Source organism: Molossus molossus, unplaced genomic scaffold (genome assembly GCF_014108415.1).
Source record: "Molossus molossus isolate mMolMol1 unplaced genomic scaffold, mMolMol1.p scaffold_m16_p_7, whole genome shotgun sequence".
Taxonomy (NCBI): Eukaryota; Metazoa; Chordata; class Mammalia; order Chiroptera; family Molossidae; genus Molossus; species Molossus molossus.
Window position 1 is genome coordinate 61,085,315 of NW_023425401.1, and position 20,751 is coordinate 61,106,065.

General features: G+C 39.9%; 1 protein-coding gene across 1 annotated transcript in view; it reads left to right on the top strand.

Moving 5' to 3' along the window:
• The window catches only part of SLC26A4 (solute carrier family 26 member 4), a 59,196-nt gene that overhangs the window by 22,373 nt on the left and 16,072 nt on the right, over positions 1 to 20,751 (top strand). The window contains exons 7-14 of the mRNA XM_036246989.1: positions 1,587 to 1,739; positions 1,843 to 1,925; positions 5,608 to 5,755; positions 6,921 to 7,034; positions 10,970 to 11,047; positions 11,184 to 11,279; positions 12,632 to 12,738; positions 19,966 to 20,035. Of these exons, the coding sequence (XP_036102882.1) occupies positions 1,587 to 1,739; positions 1,843 to 1,925; positions 5,608 to 5,755; positions 6,921 to 7,034; positions 10,970 to 11,047; positions 11,184 to 11,279; positions 12,632 to 12,738; positions 19,966 to 20,035 (849 nt within the window). The remainder of the gene's footprint in view (positions 1 to 1,586; positions 1,740 to 1,842; positions 1,926 to 5,607; positions 5,756 to 6,920; positions 7,035 to 10,969; positions 11,048 to 11,183; positions 11,280 to 12,631; positions 12,739 to 19,965; positions 20,036 to 20,751) is intronic.

The window sequence follows — 20,751 nt, forward strand, 5'->3', positions numbered from 1 at the left end:
GAATATTATTGATTATATTCCCTATGCTGTACTTTACATCCCCATGAATATTCTGTAACAATCTATTTCTTTACTCTTTTTTATTATTTTTGTCTGTTCATCCTCATCCAAGGATTTTTTTTCCCATTGATTTTTTTTCTAGAGAGAGTGGAAGGGATTGTGGGAAAGAGGAGGAAGAAGAGGAGGGGGAAGAGGAGGAGGAGGAGGAGAGAGAGAGAAAGAGAGAGAGAGGGGGGGAGAGAGAGAGAGAGAGAGAGAAAGATCAATGTGAGAGAGACATGTTGATTGGCTGCATCCTATATGTGCCCTGACTTGGGCTAGGGATCGAACCCACATCCCAGGTACATGCCCTTGACCGGGAGTCAAATCTATGACCCTTTGGTGTGTGGGCCGATGCTCTAACCACTTAACCATACCAGCCAGAGCTCCTTTACTCTTAAATGTATTCCAGAGAGTTGAGGTTGCTAGCAAAATGACTCCTAGAATATTTAATGTTCATAATACAGAATTGCTATCAGATTATCATTATAATTCTTTTAAGTATAGTTTACCTATAAAAATGAATAAGATACATGTTATAAACTATAAGATGCTCCATTCTTTTTTCTACACATAAAAAATATATAAAAGGACTCATGTAAAGACAAGTAACCTTCACTGAAAGATTATTTGTCTCAAAGAATTCATGAATGCTTTCTAAGTCATGCCTTTTTCATAACTAAAGTTACGTAACAAATATTTTAGTGTCCTTTCCTGGGATCCTCCCTTGCTAACATCCTTCTATTCCCAGAAACCTATTTACAAAACAAAACTACTTTTTCTTGAGCTGGCTTATCTCTCCACTTGGAAAGAGTTACTTTTACTTGTCATCTTAGTTCAAGTTTGAACTAAGTACGAAATTAATTTCCAAAAATTTTACTTGACTTATATATAAATTCAATAGATTTTCCTTGCCATAATTAATGAGTTAGTTCATATGTATCTACATATGAAGTATTTTAGGTATTTTATTATCACCTGTATGATTCAGGTTTAGGAAAGAGCTTTACCTAAAATACTGGCTAATTGGGACTTTTTGGTTTATCAGTCATTAGTCTCAATAACATGGTAAAAATTAGGCCAGTTAATAGCACCTGTAAAACCACTTTAAGTTATGAACTTTTAGCCCTGGGTGGTTTGGCTCAGTGGTTGGAGCATTGGCCTGTGGACCAAAGAGTCCTGGGTTCAGTTCCCACTGGGGGCACGTACCAAAAAAAAAAAAAGATACAAAATTTTAAAGTTTTCCTGCAAGTAAAAGACATTTTTTTCTTTTAAAATATCTCATTTTTATTGTAAATAAAAATACAAATAGCAAAAATAAAGTAAAAATCACCCGTAGTTTTATCACTCCAAGTAGACCATCATTACTTGAGATTTTATATATATTTAAAGTATATATATGTATATATACACACTAATAAGACTGAATGTATTTAGTGGTCTCTGTATTAGTCAACATGCTTTTATGATTTTACATAAAGTTCTTAAGTGCTATTTGATAATATAATTTTTTCATATGGAAAGTACATAAAATTATTTTTTTACAGACTCTGGTTGACATTTTTCAAAATATTGGCAACACCAATCTTGCTGATTTCATTGCTGGATTACTCACCATTATCATCTGTATGGCAGTTAAGGAATTAAATGATCGATTTAAACACAAAATCCCAGTCCCTATTCCTATTGAAGTAATTGTGGTAAGTAGAATATGTAATTAGAAAATTCAGCATTAATTAGTTTGACAAGAAAGGAATTGGTAAAACAAATGGATTTTCCTAAACCTCTTTTGTTTTATTTCAGACAATAATTGCTACTGCCATTTCATATGGAGCCAACCTGGAGAAAAATTACAATGCTGGTATTGTTAAATCCATCCCAAGGGGGTGAGTATAGCATTCCTTTTAGGCAATACTAATATATTAAGTCACTACTTTCTATTTAAATGAAACCTTTTATTATAAGCTTCATTTCATTGGTGCTCCTTCAGTAGTCCTATTTGTATATGATCTTAAAGAAACACCCATTTGTGCAAACTATCAGATAAACAACATGTATATAGATAAAGTTCAGTCCATTTGTTTAAAAACAGCCCAAATTATGCTCTCTTTATCCTTCATTTTCTTAAAAAGTGGCAAGACATGTATAGTTACCACCAGACTCCTGATTTAAACTCATGTATAATTATAATATAATATAAATAGAGTCATGGATAGTAACATTTTTTTTTTTTTTCACTGAGAACAGTCTACTTAAGGAATCAGGGACATCGGATCTAAATTCTCCACAACTTCGTTTAATCAATCTTATGTAATAATTATGTCATTTGTTCCTCTAAATAAAATGCATAACCTGCAAGGGAAGTTTTATATATGTTTGGTAGTTTGGTGAATTAGAAGAGTAAATACCTAAGGTCCTTTGTCCATTTCTGACACCATCTAGTTCTGTGGCCCTGGGAGTGTTCTCCTATAAAAACAAGGGTGATGACAGCTGCTGAAACTTTAGCTTGAGCTTGTGGTGAAATGATAATGAGATTGCTCATAAAAGTCAGAGTGAACCAAGTGTGCTACACTATCATTTTATCATATGGCATTTTAAAAGAAGCCCAAATGTTTATTAGATTTGTAACATTAATTTATAGCATTCGTGACTAGACTTGCTGTTATATAACCACTAAATACTACCCGCCCCCTGCCCCTGCCCTTAATACTAACTGAAGGACCTTGTACCAATTTTTGTGTCTCCATGCTCTTAATAGAAACTCCTCGGGTTAGCTGAGGCCCAGTGCTTACTCCACAGGGAACTGCTGCCTGTTCATTTTATTAAGCTTATGATTTCTAATACCTGTTCAAAAAATATTTGAAAAATTACAAGTGACTACATGGGGCTTAATTAACATATTATCTATTCTAAAGTTTCTCAAACTTACCTTTTTTAAAAAAATATGTTTTTATTGATTTTTTGGAGAAAGGAAGGGAGAGAGAAAAACATGGATCAACTGCTTCCTGCACTCCCTCTACTGGGGATGGAGTCCGAAACCTGGACATATGCCCTGACTGGGAATCAAACTGGGACCTCTCAGTCCATGGGATGTCACTCAATCCACTAAGCCACACTGGTGGGGCTCAGACTTACCTTTTTGTGAGTTTCACACGAGACCCTTGTTAACTCAGATTCCTGGTTCCCATTCCAAACTTATTAAATCAGGCTTTCCAAAGGAAAGGCCTAAGAATTAATATTTTTTAAAGGTGCTTCAGGTGATTCTTATGACCAGGTACATTTGGGAAACTCTATCTTAAAGTATGAACATTTTTATAGTAAATCCTAGTGCTGAAAGAAATTAAATGATACAGCCTTTGGTAGTTTTCTCAATGGTTAGAGCATCAGCCCACAGATTGAAGGGTCATGGGTTCGATTTCTGGTCAAGGGCATGTACCCAGTTTGCAGGTTTGATCCCTGGCCCCAGTCGGGGTCATTCAGGAGGCAATAGATCGCTGTGTCTCTCTCACATCAATGTTTCTCTCTCTCTTTCTCTCTCTCTCTCTCTCTCTCTCTCTCTCTCTCTCTCTCTCTCTCCTGCCCCCTCCCTCCCTCTCTCCCTTCCACATTCTCTAAAAATCATTGGAAAAATATCCTCAAGTGAGGATTAACAAAATAAATAAAAGATACAGTGTGGCTACTTGAGTTGCAGCATTTTCACCAGAACAATTAGATTATTTGAGTAGTTAAAAAAAACTACATAAAAATATATTATAGATCCCCTTTGTCTGGTTTTCCAAGATGTAACACTTAGAGGTGGTCCACAGAAAATGCTTCCTCCCATAAATCCATGTTTCATTAATTCATATGAGGAATTCATTTCTGCTGCTCTAAGTTATTCTTTCCTACCCTATCCAGAGCTTTCCTGGCTGCTCTTCCCCTGAAAATGGATCTCTAGTCTCTTTCGCTCGGATTTAGTTAAGATGAATCTTCTGACAGACCACTTGTTGTGATTGGTTAGATAACCTAACCTGCCTGTCCCTAGGGATTACAAGCTCCTCCACAATGCAGTGAGCCCATTTGTCTTATTCAGCTCTGTCTTCCTAGCACAGTACCTATCTCATAGTAGAATCCCAGAAAATATTTGTTAAAGGAATAAGATACCCAAGCCTATGCCATTGTAAACGAGCCACAAGAAAGAACTCTGTTGTTTGATCCAATGTGATTGCACAGAAACAAGTCTAAAGACATGAACAAAACTGAAAAAGAAAGGGTAGAGTGAAGAGACTGGAAAAGAACAAAGTAGAGTGTTAAAGGTGAGTATGATAAAACCAAGAGGAGCAAAGGAAAGGTCAGAATAGCCCACCTTTTCTTCTGGCCCCTTCAGCCCTCCAGTAAGGGAGTGAAGTGAGGCTGCTGCCAGCAGTTTCCTTTTCTCCTGTTGAGGGTCAATGCCACATGTTAGGGTCACTTGGTCCTGCCACATCCTTTCCATTATAGAGGAAAAAGGTAATTTCTTATTAAAGGAACTTGAGGCATAGTGAGATGGACAGGGGAGATTTTTCTAGGACCTCTGGAATTACACCATATGAATAGTCATCAAGATATACGTCATCACCCAAATTTTCATATTTGAAAACCACATGATTATAAACTTGTTGGTTTTTTCTTGATCTAATTTGTAAAATAGCTCGGGTTTTGTAAAATACATTTTCATATTTGGAAACAACCTCATGATTATAGACTTGTAGGGTTTTTTCCTGTGATTTGTAGATTAACTAGTTTTGTAAAGCAGACCCCACCATGATGTTGGGATATGTGAGTCATTGTGACCACGAAGCATTCTGATAATTACATAAATTTACTCTTTTTAAACTCAAGAAGATTTTAAATATGGCTCCTAAGATATGGATTTTTCACTTTTTTTTAAATCATCTTATAATCTTTGTTTCTTTAATAAACCTTACATCTCTTCATACAGGGTAAATCTCATTTTTATGGCTAGTATATATCTTTGAACTTCAAAGATTTTTTTTTTTCTTTATTGAGTTTAGACAGGGAGGAAGGGAGAGAGAGATAGAAACATTGATGAGAGAGAACATTGATTGGCCGCCTCCTGCATGCCCCCCACTGGGGATTAGGCCCACAACCTGGAAATGTACCCTGACCGGGAATCAAACCAGCAACCTCTTGGTGCATGGGTTGGTGCTCAACCACTGAGCCACACTGGCTGGGCCAACTTCAAAGATCTTTAAGATGAAACTGTGTAAAGAGAAACTCTAATGTGTGAAAGAGCACGGCATAGGATTGTATGATATGAAAGAACCAGTAATAGCAGGTTTATTCATATCAGAGGTATGGTTGAGGCAGCATTTGTAGACTCTCAATAGGGGACAAAGAAATCAGCCAATGAGATGACACCAACTTCTCACTAAAAATTATAAAACAGATGCTACCACTTATGCTCATGTGCTTTTGCCCTCTTGAATCAAGTACTTTCTTGTCTAACTTGTATCTGGGTTGATTAGAATTTGGTGAGGTGGGAAAAAAAAAAACTATGGTAAAATATTTATAGCACTTTTTCACTAGGTTCTTGCCTCCTGCATTGCCACCTGTGAACTTATTTTCTGAGATGCTGGCTGCATCATTTTCCATTGCTGTTGTGGCTTATGCTATTGCAGTGTCTGTAGGAAAAGTGTACGCCATCAAGTATGATTACACTATCGATGGGAACCAGGTACGGTCACCCTTTTGCTGAACTGGTTTTGTAGGGCTGGAAATAAAAATAAATAAATGGGAAAGTTTTTGTTGTCTGCTAAGGAAGAGAGTGAGTTCTTCCACCAGTCCTTATTGAGTTGGTTTTCCTCTAGTGTGTGCTAATTTGAAAGTATTTAAAAATATGCACACTGCATCCCTTTAGTTTTTAAGAAATCAGTTGAAGTGATCAGAATTTAAAAAGAGTTCATTCTGTCATAAATATCATTCAAAGTTAACATATTAGGTCAGAATAAGAATTCTACATCTTCTGGTAATTTTATTTAATGGTGGCTATAATATGGCAAAACAGTGCAATGAACACTTTTTTTTTTTTATCCTCACCTGAGGACATTTTTCCATTTTTTGTTCAGATAGAGTGGGAGGGAGAGAGAGAGAAACATCCATGTGAAAGGGACACATCGAGTGGCTGCCTCCCGCATGACCCAACCAGGGCCGGGGACAAACTGCAATCGAGGTATGTGCCCCTAGTGGGAACTGAACCCAAGTCTCTCCAGACCGCAGGCCAATGCTCTAACCGCTGAGCCAAACTGGCCAGGGCACAATGAATACTTTTAATGATAGTTGTGGCCACTTTAAATTGAGATGGTTCACTGTTAATTAATGTACACAGGACAATTTTTGTAGGCATCTGATACATTGCCAGGTGAGTTCACAAATCCCCAGTCATGGTATGTTTCTAAGAACACAGCATAGCAATTACAGCAGTCAAATGATTAGTAATCAAGCAGATTAATAACTCTCTTAGTCATAATATGCTTCATAGCAAATATTCATCCACAGAAATAACACTTTATGTGAGAGCAGAAAAATGTTTTATGTGAGAGCTATAGCAGATACCCATTCACCAGGAAGTAAAATAAACATTTTTAGCAAAAGATCAGTTACTATTCCTCATCAACCTTGAAAATGATTGAGAGCAGTGAAGCCTCCTTCAGACTCTAAGGACCTCCAAACTCCTGATGTTTTTCAGGACATCAGGCACGTTTCATGGCAAAAATTGAATTGGGACTCTCAGGCAGGGTGGGTTTGGGAGTTTGCTTTCTTAATGTTCTTTCTTAAACACTTGGCAAGGGTTTTGAAATAATTATATTTGTAGCATCAGTATCATCTAGTCTCTCCCTTAGGAATTCATTGCCTTTGGGATCAGCAACATCTTCTCTGGGTTCTTCTCCTGTTTTGTGGCTACCACTGCCCTGTCCCGCACTGCCGTCCAGGAGAGCACCGGGGGAAAGACGCAGGTAGGGAACAACATTGTGGTGATATCCATCCACCGCAAAGAAGGACTCGGGAATGGTGGCTCAGAAAGGCTTGCACAAGAAATGAGCAGGACAACTAGCCTTTGAGAAGAGAGCCGTGCTTCCATCTGATCACACCACTGACTTGTTTCACCCCCACCCCACACCCCCCCCAAAAAAATCCTTTCTACACCATTTGTGGTTTTCTGAGGCAGTATTCTCAAATCTCTTTGTGTCAGTGCTGAGCTGGCAGATAGTTACACTTACCTGCTTTTCAATAACAATCGACAAAGAGCCAGTAATGAAGAATGCTGATTCTTATCAATTTGTTATCTGGATAAAGAGAAGGCCTAGTAAAAAGCACATTCATGGCTTAGTGAGTTATTATATTTTCACAAAAATGAAAAGCGTCTATTTACATTTCCTTTACAAGGATCAGGAACTTCCTCCAGAGGCCTTTGGTTCCACAGAACAGTTTGCTAGCCAAGAATATTTTTGTTGAAACATTTTGACATTTCTTTCTGAGTAAGATCTTTTTCCCTGAAATTCTGAATGTGGGTTTTATCTTGCCTTTTATGTATGTTCTTAAGTTGTTGCCTTTACAAAGGTGACCCCCAAACCTGTATCTCAGTTAATTGTCCAGAAAACTGAGGAGCCGTTGTCAAAAGCCATCCTTTCTGGCTGAACATGGAGTCAGAGATGCCAGATCCAGTCGTTGGGGGCAGGGAACTGGCTCAGGAACTGTGTTTCTGTTATGCCTGGAGGGTTTTCTCCTCCCAGTGCAGAAAGAGCTGTTAAGAGTAGAGTGCATTGAGACTATAAAGGAAAACAACAAATCCGAGGTGAATAGTACAACACAACACATATACACACATAGACGCACAGACACACACTGTCTTCAAATAGGACTTTATTAAGGCAGCACACTATAGCAACACTCAGTTATTCTCAGAGAATAACTGAAAAAACTGACTCCAGCAGGGGCTTGCCCAGGGACAGCTTTAACTGTCCCCAAGATGCACACGATGCTCCTTTTTCATTTATAATGGGTCTTTGTGACAGGGTTGGAAGAATGGGCTTCTTGCAATTTCTTGGCTCCTGTAGAACAAAAATTTAATTTTTATTCTTATCATTTTTCTTTGTAAAATTGAATTTACCCCCCCCCCCCAAACATTTCTAGCTTTGAGGAAGCAAGTAAAACAAGACAGCCCATACCAGGGGGTATAACCAAAGACCTGTGGTCAAAGGGGAAGAGGTCTGAGGTGATTTCCAAGCTACACTCTTATTCGGTGGGCAGCTATCAGCAACAAGAGTTTCTGCTGCTTTCATTTGAGATGGGGCTCTCCAGGTCACATGGCTGTAAGCAGGCACACGCAGATCCCCAGCTGCTAATGTCCACTGTCCTGCTGTCACCTCCAGGTACAAATGAGACACAGGCTGGCTGCCCAGTAAGAATGCCCATGTAAAATGATTCCTTGGCAGTGGCTTTGGGGATAATGGTGTTTTGGTAAGCTAATACTCCCCCTGCCACACACTGGTGTGTGTTACATTTAGAAGCGAAAGATGCCAGGATTTCAGTATTGAAGAATGAAACAAGCATAGAAATGTCTTGATATTTAATTACTGAAATGTATACTAGGTTCTGGGGTTAAAAGTCTAAGTGCCTGGACTGAAATTCAGGACTCATGACCAAATAAACCAGCAAGTCTTCCCTTGTGTGGCTTCTCATGTTTTCTTTTCCATTGGAGCCTCAGTTTCAGCATCTATACAATGGGCATAATAATTATATCCACCTCATAGGGATGTTGTGAGGATTAAATGAGAAAATGTTTGAAAAGTCCTGGCACATAGGTACTTGTAAATGCTCATGATTCTAGTCATTAATTCCTCAAGATAAGAACAGTGTCTTAGTACCTATGATATATATATTATACTTATCACAGAAGAAGCACCCAGCATACATTTGCTGAATGAATGAACAGAAGAACGAGTGTTAATGGACATTAGCTGTTTCAGCATATCTACAGATTATAGAAGAGCTCAACATTGCAACCTGTTCTTTCTGTCACCCCTATCTGATTCCTACTGATTCATGAAAAAGGAATTCTAATTACAAACTATTCTCTAGCTCTGAATACCCTCTCACTTAACAGAATAATGAATTTTCTAGTAATTGAATCTGCTCATAAATACAAAATCTGCAGCATTTTCCCAAAACCAGCCTCAAGTAAATTAAGTACAAGTAATGGGCCCCCTCACAGATTTTAATATAGTAACCAAAATTAGCCTTGAACCCCATAATTAGAGGCTTATTATTACATATATTTGGCAAGTAGTTGGCTACCCACCTGGCATGAGGTGGGTAACTGGCTGTAGTCCCTGTACCCCAATCTCCATCTCTTTCACCAATTCACAGAACCCTACATCTACAGTGAGATGTAAGTGACTCATGATAGACAATAATATTGATTAAGTCATTGCATAGAAAAAAGGAAGACAGAAAGGGAGGAAGGGAGGATATTAGCTTCTCTGCTTAGATAGGAGATAGGAAAGCTCACCATGGTGGGAATCTGGAGGTGTGGTACTAGGAGGTAACAAATTGCCTAGAAAAAGGGATGTGGACGTACAAAGTAAACTTTTTAGTACATCATATACATAATATTGCCTCAGGCTGACCTAGCAATACTCTGAACATGAATGATCAATTTGCTAGATGAAGTGGATGAGTATGACTATGAAATTTCCTTAAGTTTTGTATCTGTCTCCTTTAACTTAAACATCTAGTACTTGTGCCCAACACAACTTTTCCTGCTGCTTCCTCTCTGATTGCTTTGCTTCTGGTTTGCTGTCTCTTTTTCTCCTTTGTTTCAGAGCTTCTAGTCCACACTCCCACCATGCCCCAGCTGAACAGAGAATTCATTGGTCATCTGATCAAACCAGAGAACAGTCCCCTCTCCCCCTCCTCGGCCTCTCTCCTAACTATTTATGGATCTTAGGAGAGCTTTTTTTATGCCAGCAAAGGTAAAATTTCTGAAGCTTTCCTTACCCCTGCTATTGCCCACCATTCAGGCTACTGGGGTGCAAAGTTCTGAGCCTGTGTCCGCAGAACTGTTAGAGAAAGCAGGAGACATGGCCCCTCCTCTCAAAGTTTATGTGGCATCTTTTTTTTTTTTTTTATCCTCACCCGAGGACATTTTTTGTTCAGATAGAGTAGGAGGGAGAGAGAGAAAGAGAGAAACATCGATGTGAAAGGGTCACATCGAGTGGCTGCCACCCGCACGACCAACCAGGGCTGGGTACAAACTGCAACCAAGGTACATGCCCCTAGCGGGAACCGAACCCAGGTCTCTCGGGACCGCAGTCCGATGCTCTAACCGCTGAGCCAAACCGGCCAGGGCTGTGGCATCTTGAGTTTGCAATAAGACTGGCAAATTTATTTTGTCTGAGACTTTGGTGGCAAAGATATGCTACAAGTAAAAAGTGTTATCAGAATTGTTATTATGCTGCTGATTCAATAATGCAGAAGAATCAATAAATTCCCTGAGAGTTTACTTCCCCAAAACATTACCATGATCTGTTGTTGGGGAAGGGGGATGGTTCATATTTCCTGGTAGGTAAATAATTAGAAGTTTGGCCTTCTGAATTGACGCCAAAACTAGAGGTCTAATATATCCAGATGAAATCCAGGTCAAACTGGCTTTAGTTGAGTAGACTCAGTCTCCACATTTTCTTTAATTTCTTTGCCATAGCTAATGTATATAAGGTTCCTATTTTCCTTCAGTTTTGTAGAGTTTTAGCAAATAATTCTATTTATTTCAACACTATTGAGCAGAAGGGGGGAGGTCAGGAAGCATCAAGTGCACCCGACATGCACATCCAGCATGCTGGGAGAAATGAGGAAGGAGGAACTCTGCTCATGGGAGATGTGTGTCTTTCAGATTGCTGGCATCATCTCTGCTGGGGTTGTGATGATCGCCATTGTTGCCTTGGGGAAGCTACTGGAACCCTTGCAGAAGGTATAACCCTGCTTCTCGGCACAATGATTGCAGAATTACTCTGCTCTGCCACGTGAGAAATAACAGGAGATTTACAAATCATCACATGGAAAACCATTCTCCTGAATAACACAGATTTCCCTGTCTCTCTTGGCAGTCGGTCTTGGCAGCTGTAGTAATTGCCAACCTAAAAGGGATGTTTATGCAGGTGTGTGATGTTCCTCGTCTATGGAGGCAGAACAAGATCGATGCTGTAAGTCACCCATTTTTCTTTGAAATAAGATTTGTTTCTTAAAAAAAGAAAGACTTGATTTTTATGTGCTTCCTGCTATATCATTATGTTCCCTTATCTACTGGACTTACATTTTGGGAGCCAAGGGCAGAAATTAAAATTTTGTAGGTAAACCAAAGCTTTGAAGTCTTCCATGTGAACTGTGTTTTTGAAGATCCTATATCTCTGGGAAAATCCATGTTCAGCAAAAATCTCATAGGCAATCATTCATATACCATTTGCCTTCTAAAGCCCAAAACCAAACAAACAAATTAAACAAATCAACAACAACAACAATACCACCTATAATTTAGAAGGACCAACAAAATAAAACACAAAGCAAAGCAAAAAACAAAAACTAAAACCCATCCTGATTACAATTCTGACTAAAGTAACCTTCAAAACTGTTCTGAGGAATTATAAAAACCAGAAACTAAATCCTTTAGAATTATGTTCTAATTTAAACCAGAACAGATGAAAGGAATGAGAAAATTTCCTATATATTGGTAAGAAAATATCTCCAAAACAAATTAAGTGAAAAAACCAACCACTAAAAGATGGAAAAATAAAACATGCTTTGTAGTCACATTTACTTGTATTTGCAAAAAGACATGCTGGTGAAAAGTGTGCATGTACACACACACACACACACTCACACACTCAGAGAAAAAAATAAAAGAAGATACAAATAAGGAGGGAGGATGGGAATGGGTAAAGAAGAAAGAGGGTTGCAAGGAAGATTTTGTACTGCATACACTTTTTATAATAATTCCATTTTGAACATGTTAATATATTACCTATTCAAAAATTAAATTAAAAATACTTAAATAGGACAGTGGTCTATATTGGGAATGTCAACTTCCACTTCCACTTAAATGTAAAATGAAATCAGAATATTTAAAAAGGCTGTACCATTGACCTTTAAACAATGTGGGGGTTTGGGTGCTGGCCCCTGCACAGCCAAAATTTCACATATAACTTTTGAGTCCCCCAGAACTAAACTACTAATAGCTTACTGTTGACCAGAATTACCAATAACATAAATAGTTGATTAATGCATATTTTTTATGCTATATGTATTATATATATAGTCTCATAATAAAGTAAGCTAGAGAAAAGAAAATGTTGTGAAGAAACTCATAAGATAAATACATTTACAGTGCTTATTGAAAAAAATCCATGTATAAGTAGACCCATGCAGTTCAAACCTGTGTTGTTCAAGGGTCAACTGTAATTTGTTTGTGGGCAATTGATCTTATTATTTTTACAGGTAATCTCTCACCTGATGGTACATGATAAATTAATATAATCCTCTTTATTTTTATTTTTTCTAGGTTATCTGGGTGTTTACATGCATAGTGTCCATCATTCTGGGGCTGGACCTTGGTTTACTAGCTGGTCTTATATTTGGATTACTGACTGTGGTCCTGAGAGTTCAGTTGTGAGTAATATTGAGTATATTCCCTAAGCTTTATACCCCCATGACTATACTATAACTACTAATTTGTACATCAAAATCCCTTCACCTTTTTTATCTATTTTCCTCCCATCTGGCTAACATCAAAATGTTCTCTGTATCTATGAGTCTGTTTCTGTTCTGCTTGTTTATTTTGATTTTTAGATTCAATTATTGATGGATATGTATTTATTGCCATTTTATTGTTCATATTTTTTATTTTATTTTATTTTTATCTTCTTCTTCTTTAAGAAGACCCTTTAATATTTCATGTAATATTGATTTGGTGGTGATGAACTCCTTTAGCTTTTTCTTGTCTGGAAAGCTCTTTATCTGACCTTCAATTCTATATGCTATCTTTGCTGGGTAGAGTAATATTGGTTGTAGGTTCTTGCTTTTCATCACTTTGAATATTTCTTGCCACTCCCTTCTTGCCTTCAAAGTTTCTGTTAAGAAATCAACTGACAGTCTTATGGGAGCTCCCTATAGATAACTAACTGCTTTTCTCTTGTTGCTTTTAAAATTCTCTCTTTGTCTTTAACATTTTGTATTTTAATGATGATGTGTCTTGGTGTGGACCTCTTTGGGTTCATCTTGTTTGGGACTCCCTGGGCTTCCTGGACTTCAATGTCTATTTCTTTTACCAGGTAAGGGAAGTTTTCTGTCATTTTTTTCAAATAGGTTTTCAATTTCTTTCTCCCTCTCTTCTTCGTTCAGCATGCCCATGAAGAGAATGTTGGTGCACTTGAAGTTGTCCCAGAGTCTTCGTACACTATCTTCATATTTTTGGATTCATTTTTCTTTTTGCTGTTCTGATTGGATGTTTTTTGTTTCCTCATGTTCCAAATCTTCAATTTGGTTCTTGGTGTCCTCTACTATATTGTTGATTCCCTGTGAATTATTCTTCACTTCAATTAGTATTCTTTATTTCTGACTGGTCCTTTTTTTACGTTGATGTTCTCACTAAGTTGCTTGAAGTTCTCACTAAGTTCCTTGAGCATTCTTATAACTATTGTTTTGAACTCCATATCTGATAGTTTGCTTGATTCCATTCCATTTAGTTCTTTTTCTGGAGATTTCTCCTGTTGTTTCATGTGTGACATGTTTCATGTGTGTCTGCATTCTGGCTGCTTCCCTGTGTTTATTTCTAAGTATTAGGTAAAGCTGCTATCTCTCCCAGACTTGGTAGAGTGGCTTTGTGTAGTAAGTTTCCTGTAGGGCCCAGTGGCTTGGCCTCCCCATTCACCTGAGCTGGGCACTGCAGGTATGCCCCTGTGTGGATTCTGTGCACTGTTCTATTGTAGTTGAGCCTTGACTGTTGTTGGAATTACTACGAGGGCCTGACCTGCAGACCAATAGGCTGTGAGGACCAGCTATGACTACAGCTCGATGGAGCAGGACTTGCTTCAGTGGGGCTTTGGTACTCACCTAGTCCACCCCTTGAGTGTGTTGCTCATGAAGGTGGTAGGGTTGTAATCTGGCATGATCTGAAGCTGACCTCTGACTACACTGGTTTTAAGGCCTCCAGGGAGTTGCAAAATCAGCCACTGCCTGTGCTCTGTCTGGGGCCACCTGGCATGAGCTACAGAGCGATCTTCAGATGGCTGCTACTTGTGTTGGGTTTGGAGGTGCCCAAGAGAGACCAAGCTGTGAACCAAGGTGGGCAGCCACTAATGCCAGGCCTGGAACCACTTAGTGAGAAGTGTGGGGGATGCTCAGGCCAGCTGTTGCTTTCAGAGATTTTAGGAAAGTCTGAAGCATGAGGCAAGATAGGCCATTCATATGGAAGAGCCACTGGAAACAGCTTGGATGAGCCTACAGGTTGGGTAGGGTGGGGTCTCAGGAAATGATCAGGGTGGGGCAAAGAGTGTGAGCCAAGTTAATGGAGACTCAGATATGGTGCCTGCCTGTTGGCTCTGTGGTGAGGAGGGCTCAGCAAAGGAACAATGGCTTCTGCCAGCACTACGTTCTGGGTGAAATCTGCCAGCCCCCTGTCCCCTCCAGCTCTTGCCCTGATGCCAGAGAAGTTAGTTCCTTTCTATATGTCCCTGGTTCCTTTCAAGCTGCATCCCCAATGCTGGAGCTCAGAAGGAGTGAGTCCAAATAAATCTGTGCATGGGTCCTTTAAGAGATACTGCCTGGGACTCCAGAAGCCTCTGTGTCACTCAGCTACAATTTCTGCTGGTTTTTACAGCCCAAAGATACAGGGACTTCTCTTCCCAGCACTGGAACCCTGGGCTGAAGGGTCTGGTGTGGGGCTGGGACTCCCCACTCCTCAGATGGGACCTCCATGGCAAAGATATCCCTCCGGATTAAAAATCACCACACATGGGTGTGGGATCAGCTCGTTCAGCACCTCTGTCCCTCCTTCCAGTCTTTTTTTTTTTTTTTTTATCCTCACCCGAGGACATTTTTCTATTTTTTGTTCAGATAGAGCGGGAGGGAGAGAGAGGAAGAGAGAGAGAGAGAAACATCGATGTGAAGGGACACATCGAGCAGCTGCCACCCGCACAACCAACCAGGGCCGGGGACAAACTGCAACCTAGGTACATGCCCCTAGCGGGAACCGAACCACGGTCTCTCTGTACCGCAGGCCAATGCTCCAACCACTGAGTCAAACCGGCCAGGGCCCTCCTTCCAGTCTTGATGTAACTTCTTCTTTAACTCCCTAGTTGTAGGACTTCCATTCAGCCAGATTTCAGGCAGTTCTGAGCGATGGTTGTTCTGCAGATTAGCTGTAATTTTGATGTGGTTGTGGGAGGAGGCAATACCACATTTACCTACACCACCATCTTGACTCCCATCCATCCTGAGATTTCTTATACCAGGATAAATATAGCAAAACAACTCCCTTTCATAATGGTTACTATATATTGTGTATTTCCATGAGTGAAGCACATAGTGAGTGTTCTACACACATTGTTGTATTTAATCTTTAAAAAATTCCTGTGAATTGGTTATATTATTTTCATTCTACAGGTAGGAAAATGAAAGGTCAGCAAGGTTAAGAACCTTAAGATCACATAGCTAATAAGAAGCAGAACCAGGATTTGCACCCAGGTGTGTCTAACCCTAAAATCTATGCTTTAGTCACAAGCCGTAATGCTGGTGCTCCCCTCCTAGCCATGGTAAGACCAAAAGACATATGATCCCGCAAAAGAATGAGGTTGCTTTGCAGTTTCTTTTAAAAATGAGATGAAGTTTGTGAGGCACTGGGCCCAAGGACAGGAGAGCTGTTAGATATGTTTTAATTCATTTCTTTTGAGGCTAGTAACCCATGAGTTAAGTAACCCAGAACAGGAGATTATAAAATTGTAGCCAAAATTTATTCAGATCCATACCTAATAAGTCACACATTTATATGAAGAAAACATAATTAGATCATGTTCAGAGTGAAAGCAGCAAAGACACAGTTTAATGGAAAATCATCTGGGACTTCCGGTCAAGATGGCGGCGTAGGTAAACGCGGTATCGCGTCCTCCCACAACCACATCAAAGTTACAACTAAACTATAGAACAACCATCATTCAAAACCAACTGAAATCAAGCTGAATGGAAGTCCTACAACTTTGGAATTAAAGCAGCAGCCACATCGAGACTGGTAGGAGGGGCGGAGGCGTGACAGGCTGGTCCCACACCCACGTGTGGAGGATAAAAATCAGGAGGATACCTCAGCTGGGAAGGTCCTTCCTGAGGACTGAGGGGTCCCCGTCCCACACCAGATGCCCCGCTCAGGGTTCCAGTGCCAGGAAGAGAAGTCCCCATAACTTCTGGCTGGAAAAACCAGCAGTAACTGAGGCTCAGGGAAGCTGACACAGCTGGAGCCCCAGGCAGCTCCTTAAAGGGCCCATGCACGAACTTATCGGACTCCCTCCCTCTAAGCTTGGAGGGGAGGCAGCTCGAGGGGCACCAGAGACATACAGGGAAGAACTGAGCTGTTTGGCACTGGAGCGAGGGCTGGAGAGGGGGCTTTTTCCGGGACAAATGTGCTGTCAGAGGCCTTTGTTCCTTTGGTGAGCCCTTCCCTGGGGCGGCAGACAGTCGCCATATCTGGGACTCCAGCAACCTGGCTCACACTGGTAGCCCTGCCCTGGTGACTCCCTGAGGCCCCCGCCCCACCCAACTTTCAGGCCCAGCCAAGCTGTTGCCAGTTGCTTAACCATAGGATTGGCCTGTCTTGGATCCTGCTTCAGGTTTTTCCTAAATTCTTTCAAACGAGCAGCATCTGGTCTCAGATAGCCCCATACCTCTCGTTAAGTAATACACAGAAACAAACACAGGGAGGCAGCCAAAATGAGGAGCCAAAGAAACAGGTCCCAAATGAAAGAACAGAACAAAACCCCAAGAAAAGAACTAAGCGAAATGGAGATAAGCAACCTAACAGATGCTGAGTTCAAAATACTGCTTATAAGGATGCTCAATGAACTCAGTGAGAACCTCAGTGAACTTAGTGAGGGCCTCAAGAGCACAAAAAAGGACCAGTCAGAATTGAAGGAGGCATTAACTGAAATAAAGAATAATTTACACAGCTTTAATACTAGAGTACATAAATCCAAGAAGCAAACCATCGATTTGGAATATAAGGAAGCAAAAAATGCCCAATCAGAACAGCAAAAAGAAAAAAGAATCCAAAAAAATCAGGATAGTGTCAGGAGCCTCTGGGACAACTTCAAGTGTGCCAACATTCGCACCTTGGGGGTGTCAGAAGGAGAAGAGAGAGAACAAGAAATTGAAAATCTGTTTGAAACAATGATGGCAGAAAACTTTCCTGACTTGGTGAAGGAAACAGACATACAAGTCCAGGAAGCACAGAGAGTCCTAAACAAGATGAACCCCAAGAGGCTCACACCAAGACACATCATCATCAAAATGCAAAAAGTTCAAGACAAAGAGAGAATATTAAAAGCAGCAAGAGAAAGGCAGCTAGTTACCTACAAGGGAGTACCCATAAGGCTGTCAGCTGATTTCTCAAAAGAAACTTTGCAGGCCAGAAGGGAGTGGCAAGAAATATTCAGAGTGGTGAAAAGCAAGAACCTACAACCAAGATTACTCTATCCTGCAAAGCTGTCATTTAGAATCGATGGACATATAAAGACTTTCCCAGACAAGAAAAAGTTAAAGGAGTTCATCACCACCAAACCGTTATTATATGAAATGATGAAGGGTCTTTTTGAAGAAAAAGATAAAATGTATGAACAAACAAAATGGCAATGAATACATATCTATCTACAATGGAATCTACAGACAAAATGAACAGGTAGATCAGAAACATTCTCATAGATACAGAGAACATTTTTGTTGGTTGCCAGATGGGAGGGGGTTGGGAGAATGGGTGGAAAAGGTGAAGGGATTAAGAAGTACAAATTCATTGCTAGACTGACAAACCTCAAAGGGAAAGGCGTTGGGGGGGTGGGAAGAAATAAACCAAAGAACTTATATGCATAACCAATGGACACAGACAATAGTGTGGGAAAAGGCGAGAGGGGAGTGGGAGTGGGGAGGAGGGAGTCAATGGGGGAAAATTGTGGAACATCTGTAATACATTCTACATTCAACAATAAAGATTAAAAAAAAAAAGAAAATCATCTGTGAGGCTGCTGGAAGGGGTATGATTTTTGTTGGTTGTGTGTGTGTTTCTGTTAATCCTTGCCTGAGGATATTGTTTCATTGATTTTTTTATAGAGGGGAATGGAGGAAAGGAGGGTGGGGGGGGGGGGAGAGAGAGAGAGAGAGAGAGAGAGAGAGAGAGAGAGAGAGAGAACATTAATGTGAGAGAGACACATCTATTGGTTGCTTCCCACATGACCCTGATCAGGGCTGGGGATTAAACCTGTAACCCAGGTATGTGCCCTTGACCCAGAATGGAACCTGTGACCCACCAGTCCACACGCTTCCACTCTAACTGTTGAGCCCAAACAGCCAAACAGCCAGGGCTTGTTGGTTTTGTTTTGACTCTTGAGAGGCTTTTGGTGTGCGCCCCTCTGGGTCTATGAACAGAGCTTCTTTCCCTCCTTAAAACTTTATCTTTCTAGACTTCTGGCCTCTTCTCTACCTGTGCTTAGGCAGAGAAGGAAGAAAAAACCTAGAAAACCATCATCACAGACTTCTTCAGTTTAGCACAAGTTCACCTTTCCTGTTCCACCAACCAGTTTTCTCCCTTCTTTCTCCCCCCGCATGTTGGAACCCACAAAAGGCTTTGTTTACTGCCTCAGCACCCTTAAATCGTACCCAAAGTGCCCAGCTTGCTTCTGTGTAATAAGTCAGGAGCTGTCCTTAAAAAAGAGGCTACCTCTTGTGCTGTGTATGCCTCAGCATTCACTTTTCCTTATGTAGGTGTGGTTGGGAGAGAGGGTTTTGTGGAGAGAGACTATATAGTTTATGAGCTTTAAGTTAAAAATCATCACAGCACAGTAAGCAGAAGAGAAATTGGTGGCACATTTTATCTACCGAGTTGGTTTATCTAGGCTTCTAGCCAACAGAAAGCAGTATCCTCCACAGTATTTTATTTCCAGTAATTATAAGGCTGATCCAGAGAGCACATTGCTGAAAGTACCCCAAACAGATACTCTTTCTTCAGGAATTGTATTTAGCATATGTCCCTAGTCACATTTGAAGATTCATGGAATTTATTTGATTGAAGAAGAAACAGGAAACAGAAAGGGCTTATTTCTGTTCTTCCCAGGCTCCTATTTCTATAAAATGAAACTAATTTGATCACTGAAGACTTTCCATACCTCATCATAAAATTGTGATAACTCACATGTGAGTGCAGGCACTGAAGACCAGTGGGTTAAAGATAGAGGCTGGGCTGCTCCTGACCTCTGGGCCTTTTTGAACTTCTCTGATTCTGAGTTTACTCACCAATAAAAATGAGGATAGTACTGCTGACATTTCAGGGTTATGGTAGGACTTAAATAAGATTTAACAGGTGTGAACACCCTTTGCTTATCCTATAAAGTGTTATACATATGAAAGTCTGATGCCCATTATTTTTCTCAGCCATCAGGAAAGAGTCATGGTTCCTCCTCCTCCAGTTGCACACAAACACCAGCTGTTTATTTCAGAGTTAACTATAGGAACAGGTCATCTGGAATAGAGACAGAGTCCAAAAACATCAGAATGACGGGTTGTTTAGTATCTGCTTTTCTTCTAACTTTTTATTCCAAAAAACATGCATGTTCCAAAAAATCCTGACCTTAATTTTTCTTTTAGTCCCTCCTGGAATGGTCTTGGAAACATCCCTAGCACAGACATCTACAAAAGTACCAGGAACTACAAAAACGTGAGTGCCTATGTGAGACATTTGCTAGACTTGGGATTGCTAGCTTGGATTTTCAGGGGTTGCACATTTCTCTTCTAGTATGTTAAAGACAAAGTCAGCACAGGTTAGGGGGCTTCTGTCAGGAAATTCCAGAAGTCCACTGGGGTATCATAATAACTTTTGACTCAATGTACCCTCTGATATCCATGGTTTACATAAATTTTGTTCATGCTAATTGAATGTAATTTTAATATCAAACCATTGTAAGAAGAATTTAAAAATATTGGCAATTCAGTTATTTCCAGAAGTGGAATTAAATTCTATTTGTCTGGATAAAGGGAGTCAAAAGGCACAAACTTCTAGTAATAAAATAAATAAGTCAAAAGGCTATAATGTGCAGCATGGTGACTATAGTTAATACTGTATTATACATTTGAAAGTTGCTAAGAGGTCTTAAAAATTCTTGTCACAAGGAAAAATTGTGATTACGTATGGTAAAAGATGTTAACTAGACTTATAGTGATGACCATTAGCAATACATACAAATGTCAAATTATGTTGTATACCTGAAACTAATATAATGTTATATTATACCTTAATAAAGGCATATTAAGGTATACCTTTATATATATAATGTGAATTATACCTTAATAAAAAATATATGGGGCCCGGCTGGTGTGGCTCAGTCATTGAGCGTTGACCCATGCACCAAGAGGTCGCCAGTTTGATTCCCAGTC